Genomic DNA, 14138 nt, shown 5'->3' with positions numbered 1-14138 from the left:
ACCCTGTCCCGGTCTATATTACACTCTGTCCCTGTCTATATTACACTGTTCCTATCCTTGTGTATATTACACTCTGTCCCTGTGTATATTACACTGTTCATATCCTTGTGTATATTACACTCTGTCCCTGTCTATATTACACTCTGTCCCTGTCTATATTACACCCTGTCCCTGTCTATATTACACCCTGTTCCTGTCCATATTACACCCTGTCCCTGTCTATATTACACCCTGTCCCTGTCTATATTACACCCTGTCCCTGTCTATATTACACCCTGTCCCTGTCTATATTACACTCTGTCCCTGTCTATATTACACTCTGTCCCTGTCTATATTACACTCTGTCCCTGTCTATATTACACTCTGTCCGTTTATATTACACCCTGTCCCTGTCTATATTACACCCTGTCCCTGTCTATATTACACCCTGTCCCTGTCTATATTACACTCTGTCCCTGTCCATATTACACCCTGTCCCTGTCTATATTACACCCTGTCCCTGTCTATATTACACCCTGTCCCTGTCTATATTACACTCTGTCCCTGTCTATATTACACTCTGTCCCTGTCTATATTACACCCTGTCCCTGTCTATATTACACTCTGTCCCTGTCTATATTACACTCTGTCCCTGTCTATATTACACTCTGTCCCTGTCTATATTACACTCTGTCCGTCTATATTACACCCTGTCCCTGTCTATATTACACCCTGTCCCTGTCTATATTACACTCTGTCCCTGTCTATATTACACTCTGTCCCTGTCTATATTACGCTCTGTCCCTGTCTATATTACGCTCTGTCCCTGTCTATATTACACTCTGTCCCTGTCTATATTACACTCTGCCCCTGTCTATATTACACTCTGCCCCTGTCTATATTACACTCTGTCCCTGTCTATATTACACTCTGCCCCTGTCTATATTACACTCTGCCCCTGTCTATATTACACTCTGCCCCTGTCTATATTACACTCTGTCGCTATCTATATTACACTCTGTCCCTGTCTACATTACACTCTGTCCCTGTCTATATTACACTCTGTCCCTGTCTATATTACACTCTGTCGCTGTCTATATTACACTCTGTCCCTGTCTATATTACACTCTGTCCCTGTCTATATTACACTCTGTCCCTGTCTATATTACACTCTGTCCCTGTCTATATTACACTCTGTCCCTGTCTATATTACACTCTGTCCCTGTCTATATTACACCCTGTCCCTGTCTATATTACACTCTGTCCCTGTCTATATTACACTGTTCCTATCCTTGTGTATATTACACTCTGTCCCTGTGTATATTACACTGTTCATATCCTTGTGTATATTACACTCTGTCCCTGTGTATATTACACTCTGTCCCTGTCTATATTACACTGTTCCTATCCTTGTGTATATTACACTCTGTCCCTATCCCTGTCTATATTACACACTGTCCCTGTGTATATTACACTCTGTCCCTGTGTATATTGCACTCTGTCCCCTGTGTATATTGCACTCTGTCCCTGTCTATATTGCACTCTGTCCCTGTCTATATTACACCCTGCCCCTGTCTATATTACACCCTGCCCCTGTCTATATTACACTCTGTCCCTGTGTATATTACACTGTTCATATCCTTGTGTATATTACACTCTGTCCCTGTCTATATTGCGCTCTGTCCCCTGTCTATATTGCGCTCTGTCCGTCTATATTGCGCTCTGTCCCTGTCTATATTGCGCTCTGTCCCTGTCTATATTGCGCTCTGTCCCTGTCTATATTGCGCTCTGTCCCTGTCTATATTGCGCTCTGTCCCTGTCTATATTGCGCTCTGTCCCTGTCTATATTGCGCTCTGTCCCTGTCTATATTGCGCTCTGTCCCTGTCTATATTGCGCTCTGTCCCTGTCTATATTGCGCTCTGTCCCTGTCTATATTGCGCTCTGTCCCTGTCTATATTGCGCTCTGTCCCTGTCTATATTGCGCTCTGTCCCTGTCTATATTGCGCTCTGTCCCTGTCTATATTGCGCTCTGTCCCTGTCTATATTGCGCTCTGTCCCTGTCTATATTGCGCTCTGTCCCTGTCTATATTGCGCTCTGTCCCTGTCTATATTGCGCTCTGTCCCTGTCTATATTGAGCTCTGTCCCTGTCTATATTACACTGTTCATATCCTTGTGTATATTACACTCTGTCCCTTTGTATATTACACTCTGTCCCTGTCTATATTACACTGTTCCTATCCTTGTGTATATTACACTCTGTCCCTGTCTATATTACACTCTGTCCCTGTCCCTGTCTATATTACACCCTGCCCCTGTCTATATTACACCCTGCCCCTGTCTATATTACACCCTGCCCGTGTATATTACGCTCTGCCCCTGTCTATATTACGCCCTGCCCCTGTCTATATTACGCTCTGCCCCTGTCTATATTACGCCCTGTCCCTGTCTACATTACGCCCTGTCCCTGTCTACATTACGCTCTGTCCCTGTCTACATTACGCTCTGTCCCTGTCTACATTACGCTCTGTCCCTGTCTACATTACGCTCTGTCCCTGTCTACATTACGCTCTGTCCCTGTCTACATTACGCTCTGTCCCTGTCTACATTACGCTCTGTCCCTGTCTACATTACGCTCTGTCCCTGTCTACATTACGCTCTGTCCCTGTCTACATTACGCTCTGTCCCTCTGTACATTACGCTCTGTCCCTCTGTACATTACGCTCTGTCCCTCTGTACATTACGCTCTGTCCCTCTGTACATTACGCTCTGTCCCTCTGTATATTACGCTCTGTCCCTCTGTATATTACGCTCTGTCCCTCTGTATATTACGCTCTGTCCCTCTGTATATTACGCTCTGTCCCCTCTGTATATTACGCTCTGTCCCTCTGTATATTACGCTCTGTCCCTCTGTATATTACGCTCTGTCCCTCTGTATATTACGCTCTGTCCCTCTGTATATTACGCTCTGTCCCTCTGTATATTACGCTCTGTCCCTCTGTATATTACGCTCTGTCCCTCTGTATATTACGCTCTGTCCCTCTGTATATTACGCTCTGTCCCTCTGTATATTACGCTCTGTCCCTCTGTATATTACGCTCTGTCCCTCTGTATATTACGCTCTGTCCCTCTGTATATTACGCTCTGTCCCTCTGTATATTACGCTCTGTCCCTCTGTATATTACGCTCTGTCCCTCTGTATATTACGCTCTGTCCCTCTGTATATTACGCTCTGTCCCTCTGTATATTACGCTCTGTCCCTCTGTATATTACGCTCTGTCCCTCTGTATATTACGCTCTGTCCCTCTGTATATTACGCTCTGTCCCTCTGTATATTACGCTCTGTCCCTCTGTATATTACGCTCTGTCCCTCTGTATATTACGCTCTGTCCCTCTGTATATTACGCTCTGTCCCTCTGTATATTACGCTCTGTCCCTCTGTATATTACGCTCTGTCCCTCTGTATATTACGCTCTGTCCCTCTGTATATTACGCTCTGTCCCTCTGTATATTACGCTCTGTCCCTCTGTATATTACGCTCTGTCCCTCTGTATATTACGCTCTGTCCCTCTGTATATTACGCTCTGTCCCTCTGTATATTACGCTCTGTCCCTCTGTATATTACGCTCTGTCCCTCTGTATATTACGCTCTGTCCCTCTGTATATTACGCTCTGTCCCCTCTGTATATTACGCTCTGTCCCTCTGTATATTACGCTCTGTCCCTCTGTATATTACGCTCTGTCCCTCTGTATATTACGCTCTGTCCCTCTGTATATTACGCTCTGTCCCTCTGTATATTACGCTCTGTCCCTCTGTATATTACGCTCTGTCCCTCTGTATATTACGCTCTGTCCCTCTGTATATTACGCTCTGTCCCTCTGTATATTACGCTCTGTCCCTCTGTATATTACGCGCTCTGTCCCTCTGTATATTACGCTCTGCCCCTGCGTATATTACACTCTGCCCCTGCGTATATTACTCTCTGTCCCTGTCTATATTACGCTCTGTCCCTGTGTATATTACGCTCGGTCCGTCTATATTACGCTCTGTCCCTGTCTATATTACACTCTGTCCCTGTCTATATTACACACTGTCCCTGTCCATATTACACTCTGTCCCTGTCCATATTACACTCTGTCCCTGTCTATATTACACTCTGTCCCTGCCTATATTACACCCTGTCCCTGTCTATATTACACCCTGTCCCTGTCTATATTACACCCTGTCCCTGTCTATATTACACCCTGTCCCTGTCTATATTACACCCTGTCCCTGTCTATATTACACTCTGTCCCTGTCTATATTACACTCTGTCCCTGTCTATATTACACTCTGTCCCTGTCTATATTACACTCTGTCCCTGTCTATATTACACTCTGTCCCTGTCTATATTACACTCTGTCCCTGTCTATATTACACTCTGTCCCTGTCTATATTACACTCTGTCCCTGTCTATATTACACTCTGTCCCTGTCTATATTACACTCTGTCCCTGTCTATATTACACCTGTCCCTGTCTATATTACACTCTGTCCCTGTCTATATTACACTGTTCCTATCCTTGTGTATATTACACTCTGTCCCTGTCTATATTACACTGTTCCTATCCTTGTGTATATTACACTCTGTCACTGTCCCTGTGTATATTACACTCTGTCCCTGTCTATGTTACACTCTGTCCCTGTCTATATTACACTGTTCCTATCCTTGTGTATATTACACTCTGTCACTGTCCCTGTCTATGTTACACTCTGTCCCTGTCTATGTTACACTCTGTCCCTGTCTATATTACACTGTTCCTATCCTTGTGTATATTACACTCTGTCCCTGTGTATATTACACTGTTCATATCCTTGTGTATATTACACTCTGTCCCTTTGTATATTACACTCTGTCCCTGTCTATATTACACTGTTCCTATCCTTGTGTATATTACACTCTGTCCCTATGTATATTACACTGTTCCTATCCTTGTGTATATTACACTCTGCCCCTGTGTATATTACTCTCTGTCCCTGTCTATATTACGCTCTGTCCCTGTGTATATTACGCTCGGTCCGTCCATATTACGCTCTGTCCCTGTCTATATTACGCTCTGTCCCTGTCTATATTACGCACTGTCCCTGTCTATATTACGCTCTGTCCCTGTCTATATTACGCTCTGTCCCTGTCTATATTACGCTCTGTCCCTGTCTATATTACGCTCTGTCCCTGTCTATATTACGCTCTGTCCCTGTCTATATTACGCTCTGTCCCTGTCTATATTACGCTCTGTCCCTGTCTATATTACGCTCTGTCCCTGTCGATATTACGCTCTGTCCCTGTCGATATTACGCTCTGTCCCTGTCTATATTACGCTCTGTCCCTGTCTATATTACGCTCTGTCCCTGTCTATATTACGCTCTGTCCCTGTCTATATTACGCTCTGTCCCTGTCTATATTACACTCTGTCCCTGTCTATATTACACTCTGTCCCTGTCTATATTACAACCTGTCCCTGTCTATATTACACTCTGTCCCTGTCTATATTACACTGTTCCTATCCTTGTGTATATTACACTCTGTCCCTGTGTATATTACACTGTTCATATCCTTGTGTATTACACTCTGTCCCTGTGTATATTACACTCTGTCCCTGTCTATATTACACTGTTCCTATCCTTGTGTTTATTACACTCTGTCACTGTCCCTGTGTATATTACACTCTGTCACTGTCCCTGTCTATATTACGCTCTGTCCCTGTCTATATTACACTCTGTCCCTGTCTATATTGCACTCGGTCCCTGTCTATATTACACTCGGTCCCTGTCTATATTACACTGTTCCTATCCTTGTGTTTATTACACTCTGTCACTGTCCCTGTGTATATGACACTCTGTCACTGTCCCTGTCTATATTACACCCTGTCCCTGTCTATATTACGCCCTGTCCCTGTCTATATTACGCCCTGTCCCTGTCTATATTGCACTCTGTCCCTGTCTATATTGCACTCGGTCCCTGTCTATATTGCACTCGGTCCCTGTCTATATTGCACTCGGTCCCTGTCTATATTGCACTCTGTCCCTGTCTATATTGCACTCTGTCCCTGTCTATATTGCACTCTGTCCCTGTCTATATTGCACTCTGTCCCTGTCTATATTGCACTCTGTCCCTGTCTATATTGCACTCTGTCCCTGTCTATATTGCACTCTGTCCCTGTCTATATTGCACTCTGTCCCTGTCTATATTGCACTCTGTCCCTGTCTATATTGCACTCTGTCCCTGTCTATATTGCACTCTGTCCCTGTCTATATTGCACTCTGTCCCTGTCTATATTGCACTCTGTCCCTGTCTATATTGCACTCTGTCCCTGTCTATATTACACTCTGTCCCTGTCTATACTGCACTCTGTCCCTGTCTATATTACACTCTGCCCCTGTGTATATTACACTCTGTCCCTGTGTATATTGCACTCTGTCCCTGTGTATATTACACTCACAGAATCACAGAAACCCCACAGTGCAGATAGAGGCCATTTCGGCCCATCGAGCCTGCACCGGCACATATCCCACCCGATCCCCGTAACCCCTACACCAACACATATCCCACCCTATCCCCATAACCCCACGTATTTAATCCCCCTAACACTAAGGGTCAATTTATCATAGCCAATCAACCTAACCCGCACATCTTTGGACTGTGGGAGGAAACCGGAGCACCCGGAGGAAACCCACGCAAACACAGGGAGAATGTGCAAACTCCACACAGACCGTCACCCGAGGCCGGATTCGAACCCGGGTCCCTGGTGCTGTGAGGCAACAGTGCTAACCACTATGCCACCGTGCTGTCCCTGTCTATATTGCACTCGGTCCCTGTCCGCATTGCACTCGGTCCCTGTCCGCATTGCACTCGGTCCCTGTCCGCATTGCACTCGGTCCCTGTCCGCATTGCACTCGGTCCCTGTCCGCATTGCACTCGGTCCCTGTCCGCATTGCACTCGGTCCCTGTCCGCATTGCACTCGGTCCCTGTCCGCATTGCACTCGGTCCCTGTCCGCATTGCACTCGGTCCCTGTCCGCATTGCACTCGGTCCCTGTCCGCATTGCACTCGGTCCCTGTCCGCATTGCACTCGGTCCCTGTCCGCATTGCACTCGGTCCCTGTCCGCATTGCACTCGGTCCCTGTCCGCATTGCACTCGGTCCCTGTCCGCATTGCACTCGGTCCCTGTCCGCATTGCACTCGGTCCCTGTCCGCATTGCACTCGGTCCCTGTCCGCATTGCACTCGGTCCCTGTCCGCATTGCACTCGGTCCCTGTCCGCATTGCACTCGGTCCCTGTCCGCATTGCACTCGGTCCCTGTCCGCATTGCACTCGGTCCCTGTCCGCATTGCACTCGGTCCCTGTCCGCATTGCACTCGGTCCCTGTCCGCATTGCACTCGGTCCCTGTCCGCATTGCACTCTGTCCCTGTCCGCATTGCACTCTGTCCCTGTCCGTATTGCACTCTGTCCCTGTCCGTATTGCACTCTGTCCCTGTCCGTATTGCACTCTGTCCCTGTCCGTATTGCACTCTGTCCCTGTCCGTATTGCACTCTGTCCCTGTCCGTATTGCACTCTGTCCCTGTCCGTATTGCACTCTGTCCCTGTCCGTATTGCACTCTGTCCCTGTCCGTATTGCACTCTGTCCCTGTCCGTATTGCACTCTGTCCCTGTCCGTATTGCACTCTGTCCCTGTCCGTATTGCACTCTGTCCCTGTCTGTATTGCACTCTGTCCCTGTCTGTATTGCACTCTGTCCCTGTCTATATTGCACTCTGTCCCTGTCTATATTGCACTCTGTCCCTGTCTATATTGCACTCTGTCCCTGTCTATATTGCACTCTGTCCCTGTCTATATTGCACTCTGTCCCTGTCTATATTGCACTCTGTCCGTCTATATTGCACTCTGTCCCTGTCTATATTGCACTCTGTCCCTGTCTATATTGCACTCTGTCCCTGTCTATATTGCACTCTGTCCCTGTGTATATTACACTCTGTCCCTGTGTATATTGCACTCTGTCCCTGTCTATATTGCACTCTGTCCCTGTCTATATTGCACTCTGTCCCTGTGTATATTACACCCTGTCCCTGTCTGTATTACACCCTGTCCCTGTGTATATTACACCCTGTCCCTGTGTATATTACACTCTGTCCCTGTGTATATTACACTGTTCCTATCCTTGTGTATATTACACTCTGTCCCTGTGTATATTGCACCCGGTCCCTGTGTATATTACACTCTGTCCCTGTGTATATTACACTCTGTCCCTGTGTATATTACACTCTCTCCCTGTGTATATTACACTCTCTCCCTGTGTATATGACACCCTGTCCCTGTGTATATTACACCCTGTCCCTGTGTATATTACACTCTGTCCCTGTGTATATTACACTCTGTCCCTGTGTATATTACACTGTTCCTATCCTTGTGTATATTACACTCTGTTACTGTCCCTGTGTATATTGCACTCTGTCCCTGTGTATATTACACTCTGTCCCTGTGTATATTACACTCTGTCCCTGTGTATATTACACTCTGTCCCTGTGTATATTACACTCTGTCCCTGTGTATATTACACTCTGTTACTGTCGCTGTGTATATTACACTCCAATCCTTACCTTGTTATGATAATATTTGTGTTCGTATTCCTCAATCGGTTTCCCATCCAGCAGGATCTGCCCTGACTGAGAATCATAAAAGCGCTCCAGCAGAGCCACGCAGGTAGTCTTACCCCCACCAGAGGGACCCACCAGGGCCGTGATCTCCCCAGACTTCAGCTCAAAGGACACATTCTGGAAACAAATGGTGTCAGATGTCATTACAAGTTTTAGAGTCTTTCAGCTCATTCCTATCAATGGAACATAGGAACAGAAGGAGGCCATTCAGCCCCTCGAGCCTGTTCCACCATTCAATTAGATCATGGCTGATCATCTGTGAAATTTTTAATTGACCCCCAGCTTCAACAGCTTTTTGGGGGAGAGAGTTCCAGATTTCCATTAACCTGTGTGTGAAGAAGTGCTTCCTGACATCACCCCTGAACGGCCTGGCTCTAATTTTAAGGCTATGCCCCCTTGTTCTGGACTCTCCCAGCAGAGGAAATAGTTTCTCTCTAACTACCCGATCAACTCATTAAATCAGCTCTTAGTTTCTATTATCAAGAGAATACAAACCAAGTTTATAAACCTGTCCTCATAATTGAACCCTCGAAGCCCCAGAATCATCCTGGTGAACCTGCACTGCACCCTCTCTGTGCCCTGAACTGAACGCAGTGCGTCAGATGGGGTCTAACCAGAGCTTTATGGAACTGTAACTGAACTTCCCCCCTTTGTATCCCAGCCCTCGAGACAGGCCAACATTCCATGAGCCTTTTTAATTATTTTTTATACTTGTCCACTAGCTTTTAGTGATTTCTGTCCTTGGAGCCCTAACTCTCTCTGCTCCTCCACAGTTCGCAGCCTCTCGCCATTTAGAACATACTCGGATCGATCTTTCGTGGGTCTAAAGTGGATGACCTCACACTTTCTCACGTTGAACTCCATCTGCCACAGTTTTACCGACATTTAATCTAACGATGTCCCTTTGCAACTTCCTGCACACATCTACGCAACTTACTGTCCCCATAACTTAGTCTCATCTGCAAACTTAGATATACAACTCTCCATTCCGTCATCCAAGTCATTTATAAATGAGGTGAAAAGCTGAGGCCCCAGAACAGATCCCTGGGGACACCACTAGTCACATCCTGACAATTTGAGTACAGACCCATTATTCCTACACTGTCTCCCATCTCTTAACCAATTCCCTATCCAAGCCAATAGGACACCTCCAATTCCACACGCTCTCATCTTTGATAAAAGTCTCTTATGTGGAACCTTGTCGAATGCCATCTAGAAATCCATATAAATAACATCAATAGACATTCCCTTATCTACCTTATTAGTGACCACCTGGCTGGTGCAGACTGTTGCTTCCTCTCACCAACTTGCAGAATGATATGACACCAAAGAGCCACCATACCTTCAAGACCGGGGTGTCTGGTCGCTTGGGGTAAGCGAACGTCACATTCCTGAACTCAAGGTGAGCCTTTAGCCTTTCGGGGGCGAGGGTCCCCACTGTGGAAAGGGCAGGTTTGCGATCCATGTACTCGAAAACTTTCTCGGAGGCCCCCACAGCTTTCTTCACATTGGGATAGACAGACAGTAGGACCTGCCCAAGGACACAGAAGGACACAACTTTAGTACAGCTCACACTGCTGGAGGTACTTTAACAAGTCCAAAACATCCCTTCAGTTAAATCCGGGAGGCAGCAGACACAGCCTAACAGAGGGACTCCCAGACCGTCAAACATTGGCCTTCGCGACTGCACTTGCAATGATGAAGAGAAGGATGAGGAGGAGCAGGAGAAAGAGGACAAAAACGTGAAGCCATGTCCAGGCACAGGGTCTGATCAGTCAGTGCCATGTCCCGGCACACGGTGTGATCGGTCAGTGTCATGTCCCGGCACACGGTGCGATCGGTCAGTGCCATGTCCTGGCACACGGTGCGATCGGTCAGTGCCATGTCCTGGCACACGGTGCGATCGGTCAGTGCCATGTCCTGGCACACAGTGCGATCGGTCAGTGCCATGTCCTGGCACACAGTGCGATCGGTCAGTGCCATGTCCTGGCACACAGTGCGATTGGTCAGACAGACGGGGAACTGCAGGGTGAGACGGTCAGACAGACGGGAATCTGCAGGGTGAGATGGGCAGACAGACGGGGATCTGCAGGGTGAGACGGGCAGACAGACGGGGATCTGCAGGGGGAGACGGGCAGACAGATGTGATATAACCATCACCAGTGGTAATGAAGGTTTACATCTGCTCCTTGACCTTTGATCCCAGAGGTTGTCTGACCTGCTGCCTTTTCCCAGCTATTCCTGTTTCACATTTTCAGCATCAGCATCATTTTAGTATACGTACTGAAGTGAGGGTCTGGTTACCGGACGGCGAGGGTCTGGTTCTCGGACGGCGAGAGTCTGGTTACCGGACGGCGAGAGTCTGGTTATCGGACGGCGAGAGTCTGGTTATCGGACGGAGAGGGTCTGGTTATCGGACGGTGAGGGTCTGGTTATCAGACGGAGAGAGTCTGGTTATCGGACGGCGAGGGTCTGGTTATCGGACGGTGAGGGTCTGGTTATTGGACGGTGAGGATCTGGTTATCGGACGGTGAGAGTCTGGTTATCGGACGGTGAGGGTCTGGTTATCGGGCGGTGAGGGTCTGGTTATCGGACGGTGAGAGTCTGGTTATCGGACGGTGAGGGTCTGGTTATCGGGCGGTGAGGGTCTGGTTATCGGGCGGTGAGGGTCTGGTTATCGGACGGTGAGGGTCTGGTTATCGGGCGGTGAGAGTCTGGTTATCGGGCGGTGAGGGTCTGGTCATCGGACGGTGAGGGTCTGGTCATCGGACGGTGAGGGTCTGGTTATCGGACGGTGAGAGTCTGGTTATCGGACGGCGAGTGTCTGGTTATATGTCTCCCTCCCTCACTCACCTCGACGGCCGTAGTAAACTGCAGCTCATAGAGGATGAAGGAGACGAGATCCCCACTCGTGACGTTTCCAGACGCCACCAGACGGCCCCCATAGTACAGGAGACTGACCTTCAGCACCAGGCCCGAGAGCTGTGACAGGGGAAGAGAGAGGGAACAGATTAAAGAGCGGTACCGTGCACTGGGCCGGGAGATGGGGCAGTGACCGCCGGGACCGTGACAGTGACCGCCGGGACCGAGATCTCCAGATGTGGGTCTGGTGACTGCCTTCATTGACCAGAAAGTCCCCACCGCCGCTGAGTGATCCGGGGAGAACGGCAATGCGGCAATCCCTTGGTCATCCCGTCACCCCCCTCAGTCACCGTCACCCCCCAGTCACCGTCACCCCCCTCAGTCACCGTCACCCCTCCTCAATCACCCCGTCACCCCCCTCAGTCACCGTCACCCCCCTCAGTCACCGTCACCCCCCTCAGTCACCCAGTCACCCCCCCTCAGTCACCGTCACCCCTCCTCAGTCACCCCGTCTCCCCGCTCAGTCACCGTCACCCCCCTCAGTCACCCGGTCACCCCCCCTCAGTCACCGTCAGCACCCTCAGTCACCCGGTCACCCCCCCTCAGTCACCGTCAGCCCCCTCAGTCACCCCGTCACCCCCCCTCAGTCACCGTCACCCCTCCTCAGTCACCCCGTCTCCCCGCTCAGTCACCGTCACCCCCCTCAGTCACCCCGTCACCCCCCCTCAGTCACCGTCACCCCTCCTCAGTCACCCCGTCACCCCCCCTCAGTCACCGTCACCCCCCTCAGTCACCCCGTCACCCCCCCTCAGTCACCGTCACCCCCCTCAGTCACCCCGTCTCCCCGCTCAGTCACCGTCAGCCCCCTCAGTCACCCGGTCACCCCCCCTCAGTCACCGTCACCCCTCCTCAGTCACCCCGTCACCCCCCCTCAGACACCGTCACCCCCGCCTCAGTCACCGTCACCCCTTCTCAGACACCGTCAGCCCCCTCAGTCACCCCGTCCCATCGGGCCCCCCGCCCCATCGAGCCCCGTGCCCCATCGAGCCCCGTGCCCCATCGAGACCCCCGCCCCATCGAGACCCCCGCCCCATCGAGACCCCCGCTCCATCGAGCCCCCCGCTCCATCGAGCCCCCCGCTCCATCCAACCCCCATTCCATCGAGCCCCCGTCCCATCGAACCAGCGCCCCATCCAGCCCCCGGTTCTGACTGTGGGGAGGGCCACGTACACTGTTAGTCCACATGTAGCTGGCGTAGGCTTCAGCCTCCTTCTTGTTGAGCTGGTATGTGTCCTGCAGACGGTCACTGTACCGTCGAGCCTCGCCATCCTCATTAGCAAAACTTCGCACAGTCTTGATGGACGAGAAGGTCTCCACTGCCACATCATTAGCCTTGGCTAGTGACTCCTGTACCTCGACAGCCAGTGCCTGTCACACAGAGAAAGACCAGGGTCAGAGAGAAATTGTGTAGCTACAGCTATACAAAGCCCTGGTTAGACCACGGCTGCAGTACTGTGAGCAGTTCTACGCACCACACCTTAGGAAGGATATACTGGCCCAGAATGATAGCTGGACTCCAAGTGTTAAATTATGAGCAGAGATTACACAAACTAGGGTTGTATTCCCTGGAATTTAGAAGATTAAGGGATGATTTGTTTCCAGTTTTCAAGATACTAAGGGGAACAGATAGGGTAGATAGAGAGAAATTCTTTCTGTTGGTTGGGGAGTCTAGGACAAGGGGGTATAGCCTAAAAATTAGAGCCAGTCCTTTCAGGTGTGAAGTTAGGAAACACTTAGAGTCATAGAGTCATAGAGTAATACAGCACGGATAGAGGCCCTTCGGCCCATCGTGTCCGCGCCGGCCATCAAGCCCTGTCTAATCTAATCCCATATTCCAGCATTTGGCCCGTAGCCTTGTATGCTATGGCATTTCAAGTGCACATCCAAATGCTTCTTAAATGTTGTGAGGGTTTCTGCCTCCACAACCCTTTCAGGCAGTGAGTTCCAGACTCCAACCACCCTCTGGGTGAAAAAGTTCTTTCTCAAATCCCCTCTAAACCTCCCGCCCTTTACCTTGAATCTATGCCCCCTAGTTATCGACCCCTCTACTAAGGGAAAAAGCTCCTCAGCATCCATCCTATCTATGCCCCTCATAATTTTGTACACCTCAATCATGTCCCCCCTCAGCCTCCTCAGCTCCAAGGAAAACAAACCCAACCTGCCCAGTCTCTCTTCATAGCTGAAGCGCTCCAGCCCTGGTAACATCCTGGTGAACCTCCTCTGCACCCTCTCTAACGCGATCACATCCTTCCTGTAGTGTGGCGACCAGAACTGCACACAATATTCCAGCTGTGGCCTAACCAGTGTTTTATACAGCTCCATCATAACCTCCTTGCTCTTATATTCAATGCCTCGGCTAATGAAGGCAAGTATCCCATATGCCTTTTTTACCACCTTATCCACCTGTTCCGCCGCCTTCAGGGATCTGTGTACTTGCACACCCAGATCCCTCTGACCCTCCGTCTTGCCTAGGGTCTTTCCATTCATTGTGTATTCCTTTGCCTTGTTAGTCCCCCCAAAGTGCATCACCTCGCACTTTTCCGGGT

General features: G+C 49.4%; 1 protein-coding gene across 2 annotated transcripts in view; it reads right to left on the bottom strand.

The window, feature by feature from the left end:
* The window catches only part of tap1 (transporter 1, ATP-binding cassette, sub-family B (MDR/TAP)), a 107804-nt gene that overhangs the window by 40360 nt on the left and 53306 nt on the right, over positions 1 to 14138 (bottom strand). For both annotated transcript variants that reach the window (XM_085974644.1, XM_085974645.1), the window contains exons 6-9: positions 12763 to 12960; positions 11524 to 11652; positions 10013 to 10201; positions 8614 to 8787 (exon numbers count right to left, since the gene is read on the bottom strand). In XM_085974644.1, coding sequence (XP_085830770.1) covers positions 8614 to 8787; positions 10013 to 10201; positions 11524 to 11652; positions 12763 to 12960 — 690 coding nt within the window. The remainder of the gene's footprint in view (positions 1 to 8613; positions 8788 to 10012; positions 10202 to 11523; positions 11653 to 12762; positions 12961 to 14138) is intronic.

The sequence above is a fragment of the Somniosus microcephalus genome, unplaced genomic scaffold, assembly GCF_052327205.1.
Source record: "Somniosus microcephalus isolate GS21.2 unplaced genomic scaffold, FLI_Smic_1.0 unresolved_chr1, whole genome shotgun sequence".
NCBI classification, from domain to species: domain Eukaryota; kingdom Metazoa; phylum Chordata; class Chondrichthyes; order Squaliformes; family Somniosidae; genus Somniosus; species Somniosus microcephalus.
Note: the sequence above shows the minus strand (reverse complement) of the source record. Positions and strands in the feature narration are given on the sequence as shown.